At 43.3% G+C, this 27302-nt stretch overlaps 1 protein-coding gene across 2 annotated transcripts in view; it reads right to left on the bottom strand.

Moving 5' to 3' along the window:
• BTBD11 (BTB domain containing 11) overlaps window positions 1-27302 on the bottom strand; it is a 304226-nt gene that overhangs the window by 108968 nt on the left and 167956 nt on the right. For both annotated transcript variants that reach the window (XM_029206378.1, XM_029206377.1), the window contains exon 2: window positions 11069-11218. In XM_029206378.1, the coding sequence (XP_029062211.1) occupies window positions 11069-11218 (150 nt within the window). The remainder of the gene's footprint in view (window positions 1-11068; window positions 11219-27302) is intronic.

Below are 27302 nucleotides of genomic sequence, written 5' to 3'. Positions count from 1 at the left end.
TTTTCCAGGCTAACTCCTACTGATTATCCAGGTATCGGCTTATATATTAATTTCTCCAGGAAGCCATCCTGGAATCTCCCGCACTCCCCTGTGTCTCATATCACACTGTACTTTCTTGGGTACAGCATTTAGAGCACTGTGTCACAATATTCTTTTTCTTTGTCAGTCGTTCCCAACAACAGCGACTCAGTCCTAAATGACACTTGTTATGCGATAGCACTAATTCATTTGATTCTCACAATACCCTATAAAGTAGGTACCTTTATAAACCCATTTTACAGATGAGGAAACAGAGGCTCAAAGAGGTTAAATGACTTCTCAGGGGTGCACAGCTATGAGCAGCAGAGGGAGGATTTGACCCCGGCAGTCTGGCTCCAGAATCCATGCACTTAACTGTGCTCCTTGAGGGGCATGTTTTACTTTTCTCAACGCTGGCAAACCTTGAGAACACTCTGGTCTTTCTCACGCTTTCTCAGAAGGAAACCAGCCTTCTCCTTAATCAAACCAAAGCTGTATGCTCCCAGATTGGCCATGGAGGGAAGATCCTCCTGTGGGATGCTGGCTGGGCCTGAAGCCCCGACTTTCCTTGGCTAAGATGGTGTTTCTCAAACTTGGATTGCTTGTAAGCGACCTTCGTGAGTGTAGCTGAATCCAAACACCACCCGTACCATTATTTACTTAATCTTCAATGGACTCCCTTTGTTTTTTAAAATACATATATCTAAAAAGGAAACATTATGTCACTGCCATAAACGGAAAATCAGTATCACCTGCCATAAACAGAAGGTCATTGTGAAAGTTAACCTGATGAAACGGAAACAGTGTAATCAATTTATAGCTGAATTCTGGTTCTGCTTTCTACTCTTATAAATAATGAGTGAGAGCGTTGTTAGGGGCTCATATCAAGTGGAGCCTTTCTTCTGAAAGTAATTAGCATTAAAATAGAATTTAAAAGAGTCACTCCCATGACCAATGTTATTTAAGGCACTGCCCCCGTCCCACTGGAAATCATCTCATGCACAGTGGGAGGTGTTGCACACTTGGGGAGACACTCCTCTAAGATACCTGTGATGGTGAATTTTATGTGGCAACTGGGCTAGGCTACGGTGCCCAGTTGGCTGGTCAAACACCAGACTAGATATTGCTGTGAAGCTATTTTTTACATGGGATCAACATTTAAGTCAGTAGATTTTCAGTAAAGCAGATTACCCTCCATAATGTGGGTGGGTCTCAACCAGTCAGTTGAAGGAAGGCCTTAGGAGAAAAGATAGAGGACCTTGAAGAGGAAGGCATTCTGCCTTCAGACTCATGACTGAAACATCAACTCCTACTGGAGTTTAAAGCCCCCATTCCCAATCCTTCATTGCCCAGCTGAAACCAAGCCTGCAGGGCCCACCAGTTCTCTGCCATCCAGCTGTACTTTTTAACATGACACTTTTTACCTAAAATCCAAACCCAAGAAAGTGAGGCTCAGTGAGAGGCAGGAGTTTCTCCTCTGAAGGCCCAGGGCCTGCCTTCTAGGTTCCCATTTCCTATCTGAGGAAAAGGGCCACTTCTTCAAAAGAAGATTGACAAGAGGACCATTCACCCCCTCTGTGGGAGTGAGACTATGGAGATGAGGTCTCACCTGAGGGTGGAAATGGCAAATATTCCCCTTTCTCTTCCATGCCCATGGCAGACATGCTTAGTCAATCACAGAGCCCTTATCCACTAAGTGTAGATGCAGCCTTAAAAATCCTTCTTGAGGCAAGATTCCAAGCAACCACTATTTCTGATAGGAGTTGTCAGAGGAAAGGAAACTTCTATGTTGCCAGAGTCCTAAGGCCTCATCAAGACGACCTAACCAGAGTACAATCCACTAAGCTTAATATCTGAAACAGTGATGCAGGAGTTAAACAGATAGCAGTGGGGCGGGGTCGGGGGGAGGTTTGCTTCCCTACACCCCTCTGCCTCTTATCAAGCCTAACCTAGAGTCTGACCCTCCTTCTCTCCATTTGCCACTTGCATATATTTATGCAAGAACCTCAAAACAGAATCAGAGAAGGAAATTCTCTTTTAGTGGCAGGTGGGCAGGGAAGATCCCCAGGGGACCTGCAGATGGAAAATGTGGAGAAACATGGCTCTACACGAACAGTCCCAGCTACCATTCATTGAGCGCCTACCCTATACCAGGCACTGGGAGAAAGCACCTCACGTGCATTGTTTCTAATCCTCACAAGGCTCTATAGGGTATGTTTATATTATTTTAGCTTTAGAGCAGTGATCTGCAACCAGGGTGATTTTGCCTCCCAGGGGATGTTTGGCAATATCTGGAGATATTTCTGGTGCCATGTCCGGGGGGCTGTTACTGCATCTAATGGGTAGAGGGAAGAAATGTTCTTAAACATCCTACAATGCACAGATCAGTCCCCACAAGAAAGAATTTAGCCCAAATATCAATAATGCCCAGGTTGAGAAATCCTGTTTTACAGATAAGGAAACTGAGGCTCAAGGTCACAAGGCAGAGATAAGATTCCAACCCAGGTCTGTCTGACTCTAATGTCTGTGCTCATCGCCCTACACTGACCTGAGTCCTTCTTTCAGAGACATCCTGCTGCATCTATGGCCAACTCCAAGTCTATGATGGGGCCATTTGTCATTATGTAGCCAAGGTGTTCACGTATGCTCCTTTCCCTTGATTCAGTAATTCCATTTCTGGGACTCTGTCCCAATGTTAGAATCCAAAATGCAGCAAAATCTTCATGCACAAGGATTTTCACCCAAACCTTATTTACAGGGTCCAAAATTTGACAAAGAAACAAATGTTTGAAAATCAGAGCGTGGTTAAATAAACTCTGGTATGTGATAAAACTTATGCAGTTACTAAAAATGTTTACATAGAATGGCAATAAATGATGAAAAGCTTTGTGTTAAAATGGTAAGTGGGGAAAAAAGTGAAGTTCAAAACTGCATACGGTGTGATCAGGATTATGGTATTAAAAAATATGCTCTGAGTAAATACCAGGAGGAAAAAAAAAGCAAAATGTTGACCAAGGATTTCTCTGCCTAGTGGGATTGTGGGTGACATTCCCTTCCAACTTTTCTGTCATTTCTGAATTTTGAATTATGGCATGTGCTATTTGGTATTATCGGAATAATAAGCTCACCGAGGTGGTGTTTAAATTTCTAGTACCTTCCATCTAGGGTCAGGTTGGGGTACACTTAATCTGTTACAATATTGCCTCTGTTTTATGTTTTAGTTTTTTGGCCAGGAGGCATGTGGGATTTTAGCTCCCCGACCAGGGATTGAACCTGCACCCCCTGCATTGGAAGGCAAAGTCTTAACCACTGGACCACCAGGGAAGTCCCCCTCTGTCTTTCTTGAAAGCACTCATAAAAAAGCTCAAAATAAGGGCTTCCCTGGTGGTGCAGTGGTTGAGAGTCCGCCTGCTGACGCAGGGGACACGGGTTCGTGCCCCGGTCCGGGAAGATCCCACATGCCGCGGAGAGGCTGGGCCCGTGGGCCATGGCCGCTGAGCCTGCGCGTCCGGAGCCTGTGCTCCGCGATGGGAGAGGCCACAGCAGTGAGAGGCCCGTGTACAGAAAAAAAAAAAAAAAAGCTCAAAATAAGAAAATCAAAATGGAGTGGAGATGAGAAGAGGATCCATGTTTTGGGGCAGTGCATCACCCCTCAAGTTCCCCAAGGCCCTGGGAAGACTTTGGCCTTGATTGGGCTAACCATCTCCTCAGAGCATCGTTCAGCTCACCCTGCACTTCCAGGTTCCCTGCTTTTGCTTTTGCTCTTGTTGTTTTCTCATCTTAGAGTGCCCCCCCACCCCGCTTCATCCTCTCAACTACTGACGACCTTCAAGGCTGTGATCAAATGCCACTTCTTCCCTGGAGCCCTCCAGGATGTCACAGATCAGAATCAACTTCCCATTCCCTTGTGTACACACAACACCTGCTTATAAAGTCTAACATGTTACTTGTTTAATTCAGACGTGTTTTAAGTGCCCACACATCTACTTCCCCTACTAAGCTTCACAGGCAGAGACATGACTCATTCATTGTCCTGTTCTTGGAGGAGCAGTGTAGTGTAGTGTAGTGGTTAGGGATAAGCTCTCTGGAGTCAGACTGTCTGAGTCTGAGTCTCCAACCTGCCACTGACTAGCTGCATGATCTTGGGTGAGTTTACTTCTTTGTATACAGGGATGATTATGACCTTTGTGAATTTGTTGTGTGGATTAAATTGATAACATGTATAAAGTACCCAGCATTGGTTTCTTCATTTGAAAAATGGAGATAATAATAGTGCCTAACTCATAATATGAAATGAAGCAATCACAAATCACTTAAAGCACCTGGAATAGGGTGTGGCCCATCCTAAGTGTATATAATAAGTATTCAGCACTATTTCTTTTACTTTGTATCATCCCATCATCATCATGACCACCATCGTCATCACCATCATTTCTACCTTCATCATTATCACCATCATCATTGCTATCAGCCGAGTCTCTGGATCAGAGGCCGAAAGGATGTCTCTGATGAGGGCTGGCCATAGGAGATGGAATTGGCACGGGGATTCTGTAATCACAAGCTCCATTTCAAATCCCACTCTATGTATGTGCTATCTGCTGCTTCACCTGTCAGCTTCATGAACCCAAAACAACAAATCCACTTGCCAATAGCTGCACTGAGTTTGGGTGTCTGGAGTTTGGTTCTAGGAACCTACTTGAGAAGCCGCTTATAACCAGGTTTTCCAAATGTCAGCCATTTGAGAATCAGCATCATGAATTCTCATGCCTGTGTGCCGCAGGTACAGTTTATTTACTTAATATTTTTCTTTAAATTGGCTAATTCTTTCACACAATAAATTCATTTTAAAAGGAAACTTCATATCAGTGCCATAAAAGGAAAACCAATATTTTTCTAGTACCCGTGAAAAATTCATAGCAATTAAAAATAGAAAGTGTTTTGCGTATCACCTACAATCATCTCCCATGCAACCCTTTGGGAAACGCTGCTCTAACCTGCCAGACTCAAGCTATCAGTGTAGCTCCCTCTAAGCCATCTTCCTGCATGCCAATGCGATCCCCCTGAGACAAAGGGCTGCACATTCCAAAATGGGCTCCTTCTGCCAAAACCTATGCTGTGACAGCACCTTCAATTCCTTCGCCGCTCTTCATCCTCGGTCAAAGACCACTTACTATAGTACGTTTTCAAAACCTCACACAACCCTGGGGTAGGAGGTATGATCACCCTCTTTTCACAGATCCCTGGGGATCCGAGTGATCACGTCACTTGCCCTAGGTCACACAGCAAAGATAAGGAAGCCAAGGCACGCACCAGCATCATAAACTGCGGTTTAACTTGCCTCACTGAAACTCCTCCCCTTGAAAAAAAGAAAGACCATGTATAGCCCAGTACAAAGTAATGAGAGGAGATTTGCTTTAAAGGAGAAGGAGAGCTGGAGAAACAGGGATGGACAAGGGAAGACTGAACTCTGGATCCAGCAGGAAACTTACCATTCATGCATTCATTCATTCATCAAATATTTATTGCATCCTGCTGTGTGCCAGACATTGTTCTAGGCACTGGGGATACAGTCAATGATGTTAAAAAAAAGTCTGAGCTCTTATGGGGTTTACAGTCTTGGTGAGGTGGACAGAAAATAAACAAATATATAATATGTCAGGTGGTGCTAAGTGCTATGAAGAAAATTAAAGCAGGAAGTGTGTATAGAAAGCAGTGACGCAGGGAGGGTTAAGTGAGTGGGGCTGTCATAGGAAGGCCTCTCTGAGGAGGTGACATTTAAGCAGAGGCCTGAATGAAATGAGGGAGGAGCTTTGTAAAAATCAAGGGAAAAGCTTTCTAGGCAGAGGGAGGAGCAAGTGCAAAGGCCCTGTTGTGGAGTGGAACATTCAAGAAATACCAAGAGGCCAGTGGCCACTTGACCACCTGAAAAGGTCACAGTGCATTCTAGGGGCTGGAGGCAGCAGGACCTTCTGAAAAGATCCCATTTGCATTTGAGAGACTCCCTTGTCCAAGCAATAAGGGCTGTTTTTCTTTCTGGTGACACCAAGGGGAGACAACCCAGAAACCTTTTTATGCACAGTTGTAAATTAATGGCCCCATTTTGATGAACTCATTGAGTGGGAACAACAAGTTCACAGTTTAGTGTGAAAAAACAGAAAGAGGCAGTTTTTGATGAAGCCCTCATTTTTTCCCCTTTAAACAGCAGAAAGCAATTACTCTAATTAATGACTGTCCAATGCAGTTTTAATTGGGAGCCTGGGGGCAAGGCAGGGAATGTGGGCAGAAGGGCTGCAGCAAGATCTTGGAGGACACAAATGTGGGATTGATGGGACCAAATGCAGAGTCGAGTTGGTACAGAGGAATGGATAAAGAAGATGTGGTACATATATACAGTGGTATATATTACTCAGCCATAAAAAAGAACAAAATAACGCTATCTGCAGCAACATGGCTGGACCTAGAGATGATCACACTAAGTGAAGTAAGCCAGATGGAGAAAGTATCATATGAAGTTGCTTATATGTGGAATCTAAAAAAAAGGGTACAAATGAACTTATTTACCAAACAGAAGTAGAGTCACAGATGTAGAAAACAAACTTATGGTTACCAGGGGATAAGGAGGGGAGGGATAAATTGGGAGATTGGGACTGACATACACACACTACTGTATATGAAATAGATAACTAATAAGAACTTGTTATATAGAACAAGGAACTCTACTCAATATTCTGTAATGGCCTATATGGGGAAAGAACCTAAAAAAAAAAAAAGTGGATATATGTATATGTATAACTGATTCACTTTGCTGTACAAATGAAACTAACACAACATGGTAAATCAACTATACCCTGATAAAAATTAAAAAAAGAAAAAGAAAACCAATAAAATAAACTAAGGTAGCCTTAGCTTCTGTTCTCTCAAAAAAAAAGTGAGAAAAGCCAGAGCCTCTGCTTTCCTTGTGGCCTCAATGGAGGAGACGGGACAGACCAGCTTCCCCCAGACCTACTCCTGACCTGGTTCAGGTAAGAAGACCTGGTCTGCCCACCAGAGTCTAAGCATTGCCTTGAGAATCTCTTCGGGCTCACAGTTAAGAATCACCAGGCTTGTGTCAGTTTGTGGACCTTTGTGGTCTCCTGATTTAGCTTCTCATTCAAATAATTTGACATACAGAGATTCAGCTCTAGTTCTCTGAGTTCAAAATTCAGTTTAATATTTGACAAGAGTTTCATTAAGAGTTCCCCTCCCCTGTAGCATTTTCTTTAGCTTTTGTTTCACAGACTAGTTCACTGTGGGTCATTCATGTCTTCATTTAACATTCAACAGATATTTCCTAAGCTACAGGCGATGTGTTAGTTGCTTAGAATGCAAAGCTGAACTGGATGCAGAAAAGTAGAAAAAGAAAAATGGTTTGAAATGTGACTCTGCCACTTCCTAGCTGTGTGGCTCTGGGCAAAACATTTATCCTTCCAGGTCTTAGTTTTCTTATCTATGAAGTGAGAATAAAAACACCTTTAATATATTTAAAGCACTTGGCATGCAGTAGGTGGTCGGGAAGTAGTGGATATATTTTCACCTCAAGCCATAACAGGCTGGACAGAGAAAGTGCTCTGGACATCACCACTGATCAAGACAGTTCTGGATTCTAATAAGATGCCCTGAGGATAGAAGCAGGGGGAATACAAGCAGAAGTCTCAGCGGGCAGCGGGGTCCTGCCATCTAGGTGCTGGTGAAATACTAGGTAACCTTTGTGAATTCTCACGTCTCCAGTTTAGTTTTGAGGAGAGCATCCCCAATACAGCCTACAGAGCAAACTGCGATCCTCAGACCTGGAAGGAACACAGATCTGACAAACATGATGATCTTACAGAGGCGGACTCTCATTCCACCTGTATCATATAGAAACACCTGGGCTTCCCCCAGAGACAGGGAGTCACGCCTAGTGTTGAAAGCTCTGCCTTGAGAGCTGGACTCAATTCCAGCCATCAGCTCACAGGTGTGGTTGATCTTAGACAAGTTGTTTGTCCCCTTCCTGCCTCCATGCCCACATCTATGTGGATAATAATGGTTACACTGGAAATAGCTCACGTAGATTTTTCATAGATCGCCAGGTCAACAGCATCAGGGGCTGCTATTATTATTGTTGGCCATGAAGAAGGCCATAGTCAGGGGCTCTGCCCTCAACCCTGAACAGCCTGGTTCAAGAAGAGCAGGGACGGCTGGGAACGAACCCTTTCCATCTCGCCTTTGCTGGAACAACAGTGGTTTCTGGAATCCACACTGGCAGAGTAACCTTTGCATATGAAGAACAGCTCTCTATGTACACAGAGAGAGCAAGGCTGTATTGATTCAGACCACAGAGCAAGCCAGTCTAAATTATAGTCAGATCAGAAAAGAAGGCAATTTTATTACCTTCTGTCGCCCATGTGGCTGATCAACGTGCTGCTGCGCACACGTTCTACAGGGCTGACTTAATGAACGTAGGGAACCTATTCGTAATTAGCAGCACCCATCTGTGTGCCAACAATTCATATGCGAAAGTCAACATTCAACGAAAATGACAGCATTTAATTTACAGAGCAAACTGTCCTTAGAAACAATTTACGTGGCAAGCCACTCCTGCATGCTGCCTGCTTAGGTGAAGGGCAGGTTTGTTTAGCAAATCCTTTCCTCCAAGAGAAGAACCGGATTTGAGCAGGGCCCCAGCCCAGGTGCTAGGAGGGGCCCTTAAAATATCACCGGACAAACTTTTGAGACCCCAGCGAAGAATGCGTGGGGACCTCTTCCCAGGTTGCGCCCACACAGACATGAACCAACCCTGTAGCCAGATTCGGCCTTTCCAAGGTCACGGGCGTGTCTTGGAAATTTGCAGAGTCCCAAACAGTATGGCATTTCTTCTTTGAGATGTTTCCCCAGGGGAGCTGCTTGGACCATCTACATTTGAATCCCTGGGGAGCTGTTAAAATGCAGACCTTTCCTTATCCCATTCCAATTGTTGCAGATATCTCAAAATATCCTTCACACACATCACTACCTCAAAATAATGGGCCATCAGAGCTGCTGCTAGATCTTGTTTTATAATGTTCTAATAAAAAAGGCATAGAATTACTGTATCACAATTGAGGTAAAAATATATTGATAACTGTGTTTTAATATAATTAGCTTCCTTTATAAACTTATGCACTTTATTTTTTGCATTTAAAAATATTATTCTGAGGCAGGGTCCATAGACTTCATCAGATTGCCAAAGGGGTCCACGGCAAAAGTTTAAGAACAATCGTACAACTGACCAGTGGCTGGAAGACCCTGTAATCGGAGGCATCTTAGGACTTCAGGGGTTTGATGGGAATGCAAGCACAATTTCCAAATTCAGGTGCCAGGAAAGTAACTCTAGTGACCATAAGGTCCCCCTATGGCTTGAATCGGCTACTGCTTCCCTTTTCAGAGGTGCATGTCATATACTCAAGGGTGGATGCTTGTCCCGGGTGTACAGGGAATTTTGGGGAAGAGGCACAAGTTGCTTTATGGGTCCTGAATTCTTTCATAGTTCAGAATTTTCTAGAATATCACACCAACTCATAATTTAACATACTCTAGCATTTCTGAGATCAATGCTCCAGTTCCATACGGAACTAACACATGGCTATGTCATTTGACAATCAATTGGATCATGAGTAAATACAGTTTTATTTTCCTCTGGTTGGCCAGACTCAGAAAGCACAGCCCCGAATTAGGGGATATACAAGCACAGCAATCATTGCTCAAACTTGGGACACCCCAGCCTTCTTCTCTCCACCTTTCTGCCCCTTTCTCTCCCTCTCTCCCTCTCTCTCCCTCTCTCTCTCTCTCTCTCTCTCTCTCTCTCTCTCTCTCCCACTGTCTCGCTGTCTCTCTCTCTCTCTGTCTCTGTCTCTCTTTCCTTCTTCATATTTCCTGAGGGCCTACTATGTGTCAAGCAGTATTCTTGGTGTTGAGGTTACAACAACAAACAAAACAAATATGTGTACTCTCCATGAAAAAATATTCTAGTAGTGGGAAACACACAATTTAAAAAAATTAATGAGTAAACTATAGAGTGTGACTAGGGGAAGGAGGGAGGGGAATGATTGCTAATGGTTTTCAGGTTTCTTGTTGGGGTGATAAAAATGTTCTAAAATTGACTGTGGTTACATTTGTATAGCTTGGTTAATATACTAAAAGCCACTGAATGATGATACACTTTAAGTAGGTGAACTGGATATGAATTCTATCTCAGTGGAGCTGTTATTGAAAAACAAACAAAAAAATAGAGTATGTCATAGGGTAACAGCTGGGAAGAAAGGTAAAGCAGTGAGGAGGGATTAGGGTCCTCAGGGTGCTATAATTTTAAATAGGGTAGTTAGGGAAAGCTTCATTAAGGGGTAACATTTGGGTGAGACTTGAAGACAACTAGGGAGCAAGCTATGTGGGTATCTGGAGGGTGAGAGTGGTGAAGGAACAGTACGTTCAAAGGCCCTAAGGTGTGCCTGCTATGTCCAAGGAACAACAGGGGCCAGTGTGGCTGAGTTAAGTGGGCCTTGGGAGAGAGTGGAAGAAGATGTCTGAGGAATACAGGAGGGCGAGCCTGGACGTAATTCTGAGGACTGTGGCTTTTCCTATGGATCAGATGCGGAGCCCGTGGAGGATTCTGAATAGAGGACAGATGTGATCCCACTGTAGAAATTAATAGCATTTGCAGGATTTACTGTGTGCCAGGTACCGTGGGGAACCCCTTTATGGGCATTAGCTTGCTAAATCGCCGCAACTATTCAGTATTATCGTTTTCTCTATTTTATAGAAAAGGAAATTGAGGCTCAGAAAAGGGTAGGAACTTGACCTACATCAGAGGCCGAGCCAGGAACTTTACCAGTCTGCCTGATTCCAGAGCTGCTGCCTTCACCACGGCCATCAGCACAGGTGTGTGTACCCAGCAGGTGCTCAATAAAAGGAATCCCCTGGCTGGTTACAAAGCACTGCCCTAAGGGCAGCTGGTCGCTTGGGAACAGACAGGGTAAGAGAACCAGCGTCCACTCACTCAGTTCCGCGATGCTGCCCACGCGGGTGGCCAGCAAGGATTGCTCGATGGTCCTCAGCTCGGACTGGCTGAACATGGGCAGCTCTCCCGGTTTGCTGGTCCGCTGCGGGTCTCGGTGAAGGTTCAGGCTGTCTGGCAGGCAGAGTACCCCTATGGTTGGTGGGGAGAGAGAGTGAAAGGAAAATAGATTGTTATTGTTCAGTTAACCAAAGGAGGGGTGCAAAACCTTGCACAGCCTCAAACCGCACCAGGGCTGGTACCACAAAGCCAACACGGGAACCAAGGCTCTGAATCCTCTTAGAAATGATGTCTAGCTCTTTTAAAAGGTCTTTTGCTGATTTTAACAAACACGGTGGCATCCGTCTGTATGCACACATTTCCAAAGGACACAAAAGAAAATCATCTCTTCAGACCTGGCAGGGATTCCTTCCACGCAGAGAACCCAGCGGTCACTGTCCCACTCTCTGTCCCAGAGGCAGTTGCCTCCCAGAGCGCCCTGGAGGAAGTCTCTGCTGGGATTCTTCTGAGAGCTTGCTTTACTTGCCCAGCAAATTTAACTCTGGGTGGCTGGGCTGTTATCTGTTAGACAAGGCCCTGGCTTTCTCCGTAGAGCTATATGTCAGGAGGTGAAAAGTCCCCATGGACTTTTGTAACTTGTATGGTGAATACCCATGGGGAATCCCTGGAATCCAATTATTTTCATCCCGTCCTTTCCATTCCATGAACATTTAGCGAGAACCTGAGAACTTACTTTGGTTGATTATTCAGATATAATCACTGTTCCCATATCCTCCCCAGCCTCCATAGGCAGAGTGCGCTTTCTTGCTCCTTGACTTTGGGCTTGACGAACTTTGGCCCAAGGTATATTAAGAGACATGATGGAACCAAAGGCCTGAAAAGCACCTGTGTGGCTGAACTTGCTCTTTTGTGTTTTTGCCACTGTTATGAGAAAAACACACCCTGGTTAGCCTGCTGGTCTAAGAAAGGTGAGAGACAGACAGAGCCAATGCAGTAACAATCTGTAGCTTAGAGCTGCCCCACAAAAGCAAATGCTAATTTAATATGTCACTGGGGTTATTTGCTACTCAGCATTATTATGGTGATAACTAACAGATACACCTACCAAGCGTCAATCACTGAGGAGACAATGAACAAGGCAGGCATTGTGCTAAGTTAGGGGCTGAGGATAGAGTGATGGACAGAATACACATACTCCCTGTTCTCAGTGGGCTCACAGTCTAAGTGAAGGAGATGGACTGTTATGCACATAACCACAAAGCCAAATGACACATGCTCTATGGTAAGAGAAGGTGAGGACTAAAGGGATATCTTAGCAGGGACCTGAACAAAAGTAGTTGTCAATAAGTAGGAAGCACTTATTGAATGCCTACAGTATTCCCAATCCTGCTAGGAGATGGAAAAGAAGCAGAAGACGTATTCAAGTATAAACTCACTGGAGAAACAAGACTGCCAGTGACAAAACAACTGGGGTACAATAAAGCAGTATCAATATACAGGTGCTGAATTATTTAAGCCAACTGTCAGGGTGAGGGGACAGACAGAACACAAAGGTCAAAGTTCAAGTCCACAAAGCACAGAGCTGATCTCCCTGTGCTATGTGGCTGCTTCCCACCTGCTATCTATTTTACGTTTGGTAGTGCTTTGTGACCACCTAGAGGGGTGAGATAGGGAGTGTGGGAGGGAGGGAGACGCAAGAGGGAAGAGATATGGGGTTATATGTATATGTATAACTGATTCACTTTGTTATAAAGCAGAAACTAACACACCATTGTAAAGCAATTATACTCCAATAAAGATGTTTAAAAAAAAAAAAATTCAAGTCCACTTCTCACCCTGCTCGAAACACAAAAGCTCAGCAAACAAAGCCTCCTCTGGGACAAAGTGAGAGAGTAGCACTGACATGTATACACTACCAAACGTAAAATAGACAGCTAGTGGGAAGCAGGTGCATAGCACAGGGAGATCAGCTCTGTGCTTTGTGTCCACCTAAAGGGGTGGGATAGGGAGGGTGGGAGGAAGATGTAAGAGGGAGGGGACATGGGAATATATGTGTACGTATAGCTGATTCACTTTGTTATACATAGGAAACTAACACAACATTGGAAAGCAATTATACTCCAATAAAGATGGTAAAAAAATGCAACCAAAGGCTTCTCCTTTGAAGATGGGCAGGCGTGAGGTGGCACCCAACACACACCTCCTCTGGGCCCTGCTGCCTAGTTAGTGGCTCCAGCCACACTGAACCAGTCACTTGTTCTGAATGTTTCACCTTCACACCTAACAGGCTGACACGGTGGAGAAGGCAACCATAGTAGATTTTTTTTTTTAATGAATAAGTGGATGAACAATGCAAATGACCATTAGATGTTAATGTTCCTATAGTCAGGAAGCTGTTCGAGTTACTGAGATTGTTCCCTAACCATTGTTTTTTCAAAAATTTTAGACTCAATAAGAATGTATTTTACTAATTAAACTTAAAAGCTTTTGCACACCAAAGGAAACCATAAACAAGACAAAAATGGGAGAAAGCGCAAATGTTTTCTCCCCTCAGAATGGGAGAAAACATTTGCAAACGAAGCAACTGACAAGGGATTAATCTCTAAAATATACAAACAGCTCATGCAGCTTAATATCAAAAAAAACAAACAACCCAACCCAAAAATGGGTGGAAGACCTAAATAGACATTTCCCCAAAGAAGACATACAGATGGTCAACAAGGATATGAAAAGATGCTCAATATCACTAATCATTAGAGAAATGCAAATCAAAACTACAATGAGGTACCACCTCACCCTGGTCAGAAAGGCCATCATCACAAAATCTACAAACAATAAATGCTGGCGCGGGTGTGGAGAAAAGGGAACCCTCTTGCACTATTGGTGGGAATGTAAATTGGTACAGCCACTGTGGAGAACAGTATGGAGGTTCCTTAAAAAACTAAATATAGAATTACCATATGACCCAGCAATCTCACTACTGGTCATATACCCTGAGAAAACCATAATTCAAAAACACATGCACCCCAGTGTTCATTGCAGCACTATTTACAATAGCCAGGTCATGGAAACAGCCTAAATGTCCATCAACAGAGGAATGGATAAAGTATATACAATGGAATATTGCTCAGTCATGAAAAGGAACGAAATTCTGTCATTTGTAGAGACGTAGATGGACCTAGAGACTGTCATACAAAGTGAAGTAAGTCAGAAAGAGAAAAATAAATATCGTATATTAACGTATATATGTGGAATCTGAAAAAATTGGTATAGACAATCTTATTTACAAAGCAGAAATAGAGACACAGACATAGAGAACAAATGTATGGATACCAAGGGGGAAAGGGGTGGTGGTGGGATGAATTGGGAGATTGGGATTGATATAGTATATACACTATTGATACAGTATATACACTATTGATACTATGTATAAAATAGATAACTAATCAGAACCTACTGTATAGCACAGGGAACTCTACTCAGTGCTCTGTGGTGACGTAAATGGGAAGGAAATCCAAAAAAGAGGGGCTATATGTATACATATAGTGGATTCACTTCGCTGTACAGTAGAAACTAACACAATACTGCAAAGCAACTATACTCCAATAAAAATTTTAAAAAACTACAAAAAAAAGAATGTATTTTACATCATGACCCAGTACACACACACACACACACACACCATCGCCACCACTACTACTACACACATTTTTCATGTTTTCCATGAAAAAGTTCATGAAAAATAACACCGATCCTTACTATGTATGAGGCACTCTCAATTTTTTCTTTTCACTTCTTTTCTATCTTATCAATAAAAAATGCTGTCTGCAGCACCAGAAGTGATTTCATGGTCGACTAGTGGGTCATGACTGGCAGTCTGAAAAACACTGTGGGCTGGGCCAGTTCACAACTTGGCATTAATTGGACAATACGGATTGACGATTTACTACTTAGCGCTGGGCCGGGCTCCACACGGGACGTAGAGATGGCTGAGAGGCGATCCCTGCGCTTCAGGAACCCGCAGCTTTTCAGGAAAGACAAGACCTTCACAGAAATGCCCACCATCCAAGGCCGGCCTCCTGCCTGTCCTTTTCTCTTAACAGCTGAGTCATAACCTCGGTCACCCCAGGCAGGGACGCCCTGAGTCATCTTTGTTTCCTCCTGCCTGCTTGCTCACCTGCCCAGACATCTGGCCAGAGGCCAAGGCAAGTAGCCATTGCCAAGGCAATGAATGTTGGGCCAATCCCTCATCTGACGCCTCTGACGTTCCTGACTCTTAATTCAGAGATTTACTACCCTTAAAAGTGCTCACGGCAAATGACACCAGATGACCACGACCCAGTGTGACAAGTGACCCAACGTTCAGGGGATGAGGGCCTCCGCTGGGGGACGGGGTGGTGATCAGGGGCTTCACAGCAAAGGAGGCCTGCGAGTGAGCCCTGAATGTCAGGGAGGATGAAGCACAAATGGTCCTGACGTGTGCTCACAGGATTGCTTTCTTGGTGATTGCATCATGTACAGCAACTTCTTATCCCAGGCCTGTATCTCAGACATCGCTTCACATGCTGGCTGAGGCACAAGCAAACGGGACGTGGAGTCTGGAACCCAGAGCTTCAGTCCTGGCTCTGCCACTTCCCACCCATGTTTAACCTTGGGCAGGTCACAGAGCCTCTCTGGACCTCAGTTTCCTCTTCTGTGAAATGGGAGAGATAGGAATGGCCTTGCCTCCCTCATGGCGCTGCTGCGGGTGGGGATGAAGTGAGACAATGTGCTGAGTAATAGTATGTGCTCGACATATGTTAACTGAGATGAAAATCAGTTACTGTGTAAAAGCCCAGCTTTGGACTACTTTATGCTTCATCATAAGAATAAATAATTTCCCTCGGAATTATTCCTCCTTCTTTTAGAGGGTTATGAAATTTAAATGTGAAAATATAATTATGCCAAGAAGCTTTGAAAGCTAGAGTACTAGGATTTGGGAAATCTATAATTAATCTATTATGCAAAGATTATATACCAGGGTTTTCCTTTTTTTTCTTTTCTTTTGTTTTGAGGACTTCATATGGAGTACACACATAAACTAGAGTCATTTATTTTTTTGTATAAAAATCAACTAGGTCATTAAGAAGGTCCCAGTATCATATTTTAGTGTTAGCTGCAGGTCTCCGTTTTGGACCACTCATCAATTTCCATTACTGGAGCCAAGGACAGCCACAGCCTGGTGATTAAGACTCAAGTTTAAAAACAGGGGGAACCTAAGGTTCAAATATGACTTTGGACCTAAAGGAAATAATTCCCCTGGAGAGCAGGTGATCACAGGGGAGGGTCCACTATGTTGAAGGGGTCATGGTCTTACCGAAATCTATTACTTTGGGGCGGGTTGTACATTGTCTAAGGGAAAATCCATTCACATTTTCAAAGGGGTTGGCCAGTGCTAAAAGAGGATGAACCAATGCCTTTGAATGTCCACATTTCCAGCCATAAGCAACCTGGGACTGACTGGCTGTAGGTGGGACAGAGGGGCCAGGCATGACCATGGGCTCTTGACAGAGCCAGGCTCCAGTCCTGCCCCAGTCTCCTGGGCAACCTGGACAAAGCACTTCCCAGATCCCCAGTCAGCTTCTGTGTCTGCAAAGAGGGGTTAAAATATCTACTGCATCAGTTTATTGCAGTGATTAAACTAGATAAATATTTAAGGCCTCCAGCCTATAGTAAGCGTCTACTAAATGGCCTGTTCCCACAAATGTGCAGTTTTGTTTATTTAATGTCTGGATTCAAATAGTCTTGCAGATCATCTTTCCAAAACCTTGTGCGACTGGAGACAGACAACTTTTTGGTTAGGGCATTTAGAACAGAAAATATGAAAACCGCTCCTCTGGGTGGGCCCCTGGACCAACCACATCTGGCATTCTGTCTCCGATGGGGCGATCTGGGCAATTCTGCCTCCCTGAATGCCTACCTTCCTATATGATTGTTTGGCTCCTTGGCAAATATAACCGCGCCATCCTTTTTCTCCTCTCAGCTTTTCTCTGTGTCTCCATGCTATCACTGGAGTAGGATGCTATTTACCCACTGAGAGAAAACCAAATAAGACAGCCATCAGCACTCATCCATTCTCCCCTTGATGTTGACAGTGGTGATGGAGGAGGAGGCTACGTAGGTCTTGGCACCCTGGGCCCAGGCTGGGGTTCTGCCTTGCCTGTCTCTGGCTGTGAGAAGGGAACAGGCTCTCCTATGTCCTCCTTGCCAGGCTAGGCTTTGTCTTCTGCTAAGTTATCCCCAGAATTTAAAGTGGAGCATCCTGGCACCAGTCCCAGCTTTAAGAAATGGGAAGGAAGCAGCTGGGGTGCAGCAGACCAGCCCTCAAACTGGCACCGGACAGACCTGGCTGGGTTCAGATTCCCGCCTTGCCGTCTTCCAGCTGTGTGGCCTGGGGCTTGCGACTTGGCTCTCTGAGCCTCTGTTTCTCCCTCTGTAACATGTTTGATACTATCTACCTCCTAGCACGGTTGGGAGGCTGTAATGGGATAATCTACATGGACAACCTGTCACAACAAAGGGGGTTGTTTGCTAATAATCTAAGTGAAGTTCTTTGAAGGTAAAGATTTAGAAATTCAATAACACGGTGCCAGAGTGTTTTATTTTACTGTTCAGTTTATTAAGAAACAAGATAGGAAGTTATCAGATTTTTTTTAATGTTTGCACAAGCGGCTTGGAAATTCCTTTTTATTTTAAGAGACTTGGCAGTGGGAAACAAATTCAGGACTGGCTTGGCAAGCACGTTCATCTGTGAGAGGCATGCCGTACTCCAATTAGGATACATCCAGACCATGGTTCATTTCCATGCCCTGCCCCGCCCCATAATGAATTACATTCAAAGGGAAAGTTCTTAGGAAGTCTGAAGCCAAACCATCACAAGAAATAAGAGGTAGAAAACACAAAGATGGAGAATTTTCGGGAATGGGCTCAATAACATGCTCATCCGTGGAGGCTGAAGTACACAGAAGGAATAAGCATGCCAACCTTAAAAGAATATGAAAAAAAAAAGAATATGAAGATATCTATGGACCATTCATTCATTCAACCACCGATACTGAGCACCATGAAGACAGTAGGACACATTTCTGTTCTCAAAGGCTCCCGGTTGGCAGGGGAGACACACCGCCCACCAATTGAACCACTATGGGAGAAACACCAGAGCAGAGACGTTAATGAAGTCCCCGTGGAGCGCAGTGGGTGAACCCAAGTTGGCCTGGGAGCTTCAGGGCAGCTTCCCAGGGGAGCTTAGAGGGCCTGGGGAAGCAGATGCCTTACAGCAGAGTTGAAAGAGTGGATTCTGGAGCCCGAATGAACGTTTAGGTTGAACTGCATCTGTGCTACTTCACAGCAATGTTGCCCAGGGATGCTATTTAGCCTCCCTGTACCTCCGTTTCCTTGTGAATAATACGGGAATGGTCATTGTACAATCCTTATAAGGCCACTGGAAGATCAAATGAGTTAATACATGTAAATCTTGGACCCTATAAATAGCTCAACAAATGTGATCATGATTATAAAGATGATGGTGGGGCTTCCCTGGTGGCGCAGTGGTTGAGAGTCCGCCTGCCGATGCAGGGGACACGGGTTCGTGCCCCGGTCCGGGAAGATCCCACATGCCGCGGAGCGGCTGGGCCCGTGAGCCATGGCCGCTGAGCCTGCGCATCCGGAGCCTGTGCTCCGCAACGGGAGAGGCCACAGCAGTGAGAGGCCCGCGTACCGCAAAAAAAAAAAAGAAAAAAAAAAAAAGATGATGAAGATTAGAGAAGGACATTCCAAGGAAAAGCAAAGGCCCAGAGGTATGTGCTTTGCATATAAGAGTGGCTGGAACAGAGTGTACAAGAGGGTGCAGAAGTTGGGAGAAGGGGCTGGACCGGGAGGCAGGGGTGGACCATTGAGGGCATTGGGCCAAAAAAAGTTTGGACTTAAAAACTAAACATTTACCTTCCAGCTATCCTGTTTCTCTCTCTTCCCTTTTCTCAGCTGAAATTCTAGAAACAGTGGTTGACACCCACGATGCCCATTTCTTCCTCTCCCTCATCTCTATACCTATTACCTCCATTTTTGACAGGTGCCCAGCAAGTTCATGTTCATCCTTCAAGGCCCAACTCAAATGCCACTTTTGAGATCTCAAGACTCAAAGAAGTTCCTGTTCTTAGGAAGCTCTCAGTCCAGAGAGGAAATCCTGAGACAGTAAGAAAATTGTACCCAGTGTGCATGCTGGGTACTGAGGCAGAGAGGCAGGGACAAGGTGGGGACGGTGGGGGGGGGGGGTCACGAAGGAGGAAGTAGTCCAAGGTGACCCCACACGCGGCCCTCCCCACGTGAGCCAGATGCAGCCAACTTTCCCTCGCAGTCAGCTCAGGAGTGAAGGGGACTAATTAAAGTCTAGGTCAGGGAGTGTCAGCCTTTAGAGCAGGGAACAGAGGCAGCCATGATGTTATTAAGGCATTATACGTGGTACGTGGCACACAGGGACACTGGGGTGATGGTGCGGCTCTAACACTGATGGCATAAATAAGAAAAGCTGCAGAAAAACAAAGGGAAAATACTCTGTTCATTCATTCATTCAGTGAGTATTAGCTGAGCACCTACTAGGTGCTAGGTACAGTTCTAGGTACTGAGGATCCAGCAGCAAAATACTGGAAATTCTTGCCATCTTGGTATGTGTGTTCCAAACACATAATTAGAATATGTAGCCAGCTGGGTGGTAAGTGCCATGGAGAAAAACAGAGCAGGAAAGGAGGATGGGGAGTGCTGGGTGGGGTAGCGGCGTCACACAGAGAAGGGGACATTCAAAGAGAGACTTGAAGGGAGTGAACATGGGAGCAGGGCTGATATCTTGGGGGAAGAGCAGGGGGGATGTGAGGGCAAAGGTCTGAGGGGGTGGATTTGGCTTGTTAGAGGAAGGAACAGAGAAAGTGAGGGGAAAGCAGTAGGTGATAAGAGAAGTGAGAAGTGAAGTGAAGTGATAAGAGAAGTGATGAAGGAGGACTGGGTGGAGTCTCGTAGGCGACTCTGGACTTTAGCTTTTACTCTGAGCAAGACGGGAGCCGCTGGAGGGTTTGGAGTTTTGGGGGTGTGTGACCTGACCTTTTTTGAGGGTCACTCCAGCTGGTGGGTTGAGAACAGACTGTAGGGAGTGGCCAGGGCAGAACCAGAGTAGATATGGCGGAGATGCTAGAAAAGTGAAGGAGGGGACTTCCCTGGCAGTCCAGCGGTTGAGACTTCGCCTTCCAACGCAGGGGGTGCAGGTTCAATCCCTGGTTGGGGAGCTAAGATCCCCCATGCCTTGGGGCCAAAAATACCAAAACATAAAACAGAAGCAATACTGTAACAAATTCAGTAAAGACTTAAAAATGGTCCACATCAAAAAAACATCTTAAAAAAAAAAAGAAAAGTGAAGGAAAAGCTGATGGAGTTGCCAATTGGGTGCAAGGTGTAAGAAAAAAAGGAGGCAAGAACAAGTCCAAGGTTTTTGACCTGCATGATTGAAAGGAGGGGTTTACCATTTACTGAAACAGGGAACATTGCAGGAGGGTCAAGTTTGGGGTAAAGGTCAGGAGTTCAGTTCTGGTTATGTTTAACTTGAGACACCCACTGGCCACCCACATGGAGATGCTGTACAGGCTTTCCTGCTCTCTCTCCTGACCTCCCATGATGTAAAGCCTCGTCACATAAGCCCCACTGTGGTTTGTGCTTTCCCCCCTCTTTTTCCTCTTCCCTGTCACTAGCAAGCACAGTTAAACATCCTTACAAGATTGTTGGTTACTTCCTGTGCGCTCCCTCCTCTCCCAGCGTTGTCTTTATTGCATTATCCTTGCAACTTTCCCCATAGAGTTCTGAGCTACATCCATCTCGCAGGGGCTTAAGAGGAGAAAGACTCATTTTCCCAGTTTTCTAATCTCTGCAGTGAAGTGCACCTGGGGCTCTGCAGGGCTTGTGAGTTTCTGCTTCAGTCCCTGACTCCTCCTAAGAGGTATTTTCCACCTGCAGCTAGGTCTTGGGTAGCTGTGGAAATGTCAGAGGTTGATCAGATTTTGAAGATCATCTGGCTCCCAGGACCATGGACTGTGGCCATTTGGGAGTTCTCTGAAAAGCATCTGTCTCCCTTGTTTACCAGTGTTATATAGCAGTGACACTCGTGGGCATACTTTCATGTGGTGGTGATAAAACTCAGCACTGGGTGCTACTGACAGCGAAGCTGTGTGTTAGACTATTTTGAGTGAAAAACTAGTCTTTGACATTTCAATTAACACATGGCAACAGGCCAGAGTAAAACAATGAGGAGGCAGCTTTTTGGACGATGGAGACTTTCTTGCTCTACATCAAGGTGGCCATGCATCTTCTTGAATACTTATAATTTAAATGCATTAATCAATTCATCCATTCAACCATTCATTTATCCATCCATCCGAACTTCCACTTTTATTTTTTAATTTTTTTAACATCTTTATTAGAGTATAATTGCTTTACAATGGTATGTTAGTTTCTGCTTTATGACAAAGTGAATCAGTTATACATATGTCCCCATATCTCTTCCCTCTTGCATCTCCCTCCCTCCCACCCTCTCTATCGCACCCCTCTAGGTGGTCACAAAGCACCGAGCTGATCTCTTGCTGCTATGAGGCTGCTTCCCACCAGCTATCTATTTTACCTTTGGTAGTGTATATATGTCCATGCCACTCTCTCACTTTGTCCCAGCTTACCCTTCCCCCTCCCCATATCCTCAAGTCCATTCTCTAGTAGGTCTGCATCTTTATTCCCGTCTTGCCCTTAGGTTTTTCTGACCATTTTTTTTCTTTTTCTTTTTTTTCTTAGATTCCATATATATGTCTTAGCATACGGTATTTGTTTTTCTCTTTCTGACTTACTTCACTCTGTATGACAGACTCTAGGTCCATCCACCTCACTACAAATAACTCAGTCTTGTTCCCTTTTATGGCTGAGTAATATTCCATGGTATATATGTGCCACATCTTCTTTATCCATTCATCTGTTGATGGACATTTAGGTTGCTTCCATGTCCTGGCTATTGTAAACAGAGATGCAATGAACATTTTGGTACATGACTCTTTTTGAATTATGGTTTTCTCAGGGTATATGCCCAGTAGTGGGATTGCTGGGTCGTATGGTAGTTCTATTTTTAGTTTTTTAAGGAACCTCCATACTGTTCGCCACAGTGGCTGTATCAATTTACGTTCCCACCAACAGTGCAAGAGGGTTCCCTTTTCTCCACACCCTCTCCAGCATTTATTGTTTCTAGATTTTTTGATGATGGCCATTCTGACCAGTGTGAGGTGATACCTCATTGTAGTTTTGATTTGCATTTCTCTAATGATTAATGATGTTGAGCATTCTTTCATGTGTTTGTTGGCAATCTGTATATCTTCTTTGGAGAAATGTCTATTTAGGTCTTCTGCCCATTTTTGGATTAGGTTGTTTGTTTGTTTGATATTGAATTGCATGAATTGCTTGTATGTTTTGGAGATTAATCCTTTGTCGGTTGCTTCATTTGCAAATATTTTCTTCCATTCTGAGGGTTGTCTTTTCGTCTTGTTTATGGTTTCCTTTGCTGTGCAAAAGCTTTTAAGTTTCATTAGGTCCCATTTGTTTATTTTTGTTTTTATTTCCATTTCTCTAGGAGGTGGGTCAAAAAGGATCTTGCTGTGATTTATGTCATAGAGTGTTCTACCTATGTTTTCCTCTAAGAGATTGATGGTGTCTGGCCTTACATTTAGGTCTTTAATCCATTTTGAGTTTATTTTTGTGTACGGTGTTAGGGAGTGTTCTAATTTCATTCTTTTACATGTAGCTGTCCAGTTTGCCCAGCACCACTTATTGAAGAGGCTGTCTTTTCTCCACTGTATATTCTTGCCTCCTTTATCAAAGATAAGGTGACCATATGTGCGTGGGTTTATCTCTGGGCTTTCTATCCTGTTCCATTGATCTATATTTCTGTTTATGTGCCAGTACCATACTGTCTTGATTACTGTAGCTTTGTAGTATAGTCTGAAGTCAGGAATCCTGATTCCTCCAGCTCCGTTTTCCTTTCTGAAGATTGTTTTGGCTATTCGGGGTCTTTTGTGTTTCCATACAAATTGTGAAAGTTTTTGTTCTAGTTCTGTGAAAAATGACAGTGGTAGTTTGATAGGGATTGCATTGAATGTGTAGATTGCTTTGGGTAGTAGAGTCATTTTCACAATATTGATTCTTCCAATACAAGAACATGGTATATCTCTTCATCTATTTGTATCATCTTTAATTTCTTTCATCAGTGTCTTATAATTTTCTGCATACAGGTCTCCTTAGGTAGGTTTATTCCTAGATATTTTATTCTTTTTGTTGCAGTGGTAAATGGGAGTGTTTTCTTAATTTCACTTTCAGATTTTTCATCTTTAGTGTATAGGAATGCAAGAGAATTCTGTGCATTAATTTTGTATCCTGCTACTTTACCAAATTCATTGATTAGCTCTAGTAGTTTTCTGGTAGCATCTTTAGGATTCTCTATGTATAGTATCATGTCATCTGCAAACAGTGACAGCTTTACTTCTTCTTTTCTGATTTGGATTCCTTTCTTTTTCTTCTCTGCTTGCTGTGGCTAAAACTTCCAAAACTATGTTGAATAACAGTGGTGAGAGTGGGCAACCTTGTCTTGTTCCTGATCTTAATGGAAATGGTTTCAGTTTTTCACCATTGAGGATGATGTTGGCTGTGGGTTTGTCATATATGGCCTTTATTATGTTGAGGAAAGTTCCCTCTATGCCTACTTTCTGGAGGGTTTTTATCATAAATGGGTGTTGAATTTTGTTGAAAGCTTTCTCTCCAGCAGGCAGGCAGGCAGGCACTCATCTATTGAGATGACCATATGGGTTTTTCTCCTTCAATTTGTTAATATGGTGTATCACATTGATTGATTTGTGTATATTGAAGAATCCTTGCATTCCTGGGATAAATCCCCCTTGATCATGGTGTATGATCCTTTTAATGTGCTGTTGGATTCTGTTTGCCAGTATTTTGTTGAGGATTTTTGCATCTATGTTCATCAGTGATATTGGCCTGTAGTTTTCTTTCTTTGTGACATCTTTGTCTGGTTTTGGTATCAGAGTGATGGTGGTCTTGTAGAATGAGTTTGGGAGTGTTCCTCCCTCTGCTATATTTTGGAAGAGTTTGAGAAGGATCGAACTTCCACTTTTAAATTGGATCATCCTTTAATTAATTAAAGGGTAATTAATTAATTTTTGAGCATCTGCTGTGTGCTACACATTATGCTAAATGATGGAGATACAGCAGAAGACAATACAGAGTAGCTGCTCTCATGGAGCTTAACTTCCATTCATCTATCTAATTATCCATCCACCTACCCTTCCTTCCATCCATCCATCCATTCCTCCATCTATCCATCCCATATAAGGTGCCAGACTGGGACTATAATGAAAAATAAGACACAGACCTTCTCCTTAAGAAATACATAATCTAGTGGGATAAGTACACATGCTCATGAGTGTCACCGGTGCTGTAAGAGAAGCTCGTACATGCTACGCTAATAGCACAAATAGACATTGGATATTCTACCTGAGTGGTGTGTCAGGAAAGGATTCATAGATGAACTGTCCTAGGATCAGTACTAAAAGATGAGCTGATGTTCACTAGGTGAATTGGGGGGGGGGGGGGGGGAAGAGAAGGGTATAGGAAAAGGCAAACCAGAGGGAGCAGCAAAAGCCAAGGCACAGAGGCAAGAATACTCCTGGTGCATTGAAGGACTCTGATAAGTTCTTTTTATACATTATTAGATTTGTTTTACTAATATTTTGTTCAGGATTTTTGCATCTATGTTCACAAGAGATATTCATCTGTAGTTTTCTTGTAATATTGTTGTCTGGTTTTGGTGTTAGTGTAATACTAGATTCATAGAATGAGTTAGGAAGTATTCCCTCTGCTTTTATCTTCTGAAAGAGGTTGTAGAGAATTGGTATAATTTCTTTCTGAAATGTTTGGTAGCATTCACTATCTGGGCCTGATGCTTTCTGTTTTGGAAGGTTATTAACTGTTGATTCAATTTCTTTAATAGATATAGGCCTATTTAGATCGTCTATTTCTTCTTGTGTGAGTCTTGGTAGATTGAGTCTCTCAAGGAATTGGTACCTTTCACCTAAGTTATCAAATTTGTGAGCAGAGAGTTGTTCATAGTATTTCTTTATTATTCTTTTAATGTCCATGGGATCTATAGTGATATCCCCTTTTCCATTTCTGATATTAGTAATTTCTCTTTTTTTCTTAGTTAGCCTGGCTAGAGGCTCATCAATTTTATCAATCTTTTCAAAGAACCAGCTTTTGGTTTCATTGATTTTCTCTATTCATTTCCTGTTTTTAATTGATTTCTGCTCTAATTTTTATCATTTCTTTTCATTTGCTAACTTTTGATTTAATTTGCTCTTCTCTTTCTAGTTTCCTAATGCAAAAACTTAGATCCTTGATTTTACATCTTTCTTCTTTTTTAATACATGAATTTACTGCTATAAATTTCCCTCTAAGCACTGCTTTTTCTGCATCCCACAGATTTTTATGTTATGTTTTCACTTAGTCCAAAATATTTTTAAAACTTCTCTTGAGATTTTTTTTCTTTGACCCATGTGTTATTCAGAAGTGTGTTGTTTAACCTCCAAGTATTTGGGATTTTCCAGCTATCACTCTGTTATTGATTTCTAGTTTAATTTCACTGTAGTCTGAGAAACAGATATTGTATGATTTCTATTTTTTTAAAGTTGTTAAGGTGTGTTTCATGTCCCAGAATGTGGTCTGTCTTGGTGAATGTTCCATGTGAGCTTGAGAAGAATGTATATTCTGTTGTTGTTGGATGAAGTAGTCTATAGATGTCCATTGTATCCAGCTGTTTGATGGTGCTGAGTTCGACTATGTCCTTATTGATTTTCTACCAGTTGGATCTGTCCATTTCTGATAGAGGGGTGTTAAAGTCTCCCACAATTAGAGTGGATTTATCTATTTCTCCGTGCAGTTCTATCAGTTTTTGCCTTTTCTTTTTACAACGTATGTTGGGGCTATTTTTAGCTGTTTCTTTCCCAGATTAATTTAAATTATGAATCATTAAGTATTTGAATATGGTTCAACTAGTGAAGGTGATCACACTAGAAAAAGAAGGAAGGAAATGATAGGCAGGAGGAGTGGTAAGGACGTATATATCCATTTAAGAGACTTTCTGGATTCATTATTTGAATATACAGTATGTGCCCTGAAACAAATTTAGCTGTACCCTTCTCTGCTGCCAACTCTTCAATTCTACTGTGTCTCACTGAGACCTCCTTGCTAAACACAAGTTGAATTAATGAATGAGTCCTGGGTAGAGTTCTTGATGGAAAAGAAAGATTAGTACATTTTAAAGAATGGTGTTGGGCTTCCCTGGTGGCGCAGTGGTTGAGAGTCCGCCTGCCGATGCAGGGGACATGGGTTCGTGCCCCGGTCCGGGAAAATCCCACATGCCGCAGAGCGGCTGGGCCCGTGAGCCATGGCCGCTGAGCCTGCGCATCCGGAGCCTGTGCTCTGCAATGGGAGAGGCCACAGCGGTGAAAGGCCCGCGTACCACAAAAAAAAAAAAAAAAAAAAAAGAATGGTGTTAATGATACATTAGCACCCCACTGAGAATTTCTCCCTGATAGAGAAAGAAAAGGGGGCTGGAAAACGGATTTCACAGAAGCAGTCAGAACATTTTATGCCAAGGACAAATATTCACAGATTTGTCATCCCTGGGATGTCTAGAAACCATTTCCAGGTAATTGAGGGGGTACCTTCTACAGTGAAAGTCTGTGTATTTGGCAGGATTTCAACTGGAAATTTCTTTCGGATGGAACTTCTGCAGAGTAAGAGCATGAAGATCGTTTGTATTCATAACAAAGGCCCTCAAGGCCTGTAAGATCCTGAATCACCCAAGAAAGATTAAATCATGTTCAACCGAGCTTTAGTGTTAAGTATATTTAATTGTATTCTAAGTCTTCAAAGACTGATTATCTTTAATTAAATAGCCTGGTGACTATAGACTTATCACTTATTTGATACGATATAGTGAGGAACTATTCACTAGGATCTTTAACAAGTTGAAATACCCTATGGCTGACCACACAGAATGACAGAGGTGTGTGTGTGTATGTGTATGTGTGTCTACAGG

This window comes from Monodon monoceros, unplaced genomic scaffold (assembly GCF_005190385.1).
Source record: "Monodon monoceros isolate NGI ecotype Baffin Bay Population unplaced genomic scaffold, NGI_Narwhal_1 Super_Scaffold_6, whole genome shotgun sequence".
Taxonomy (NCBI): domain Eukaryota; kingdom Metazoa; phylum Chordata; class Mammalia; order Artiodactyla; family Monodontidae; genus Monodon; species Monodon monoceros.
This window is presented reverse-complemented; position numbering and strand designations above follow the sequence as displayed.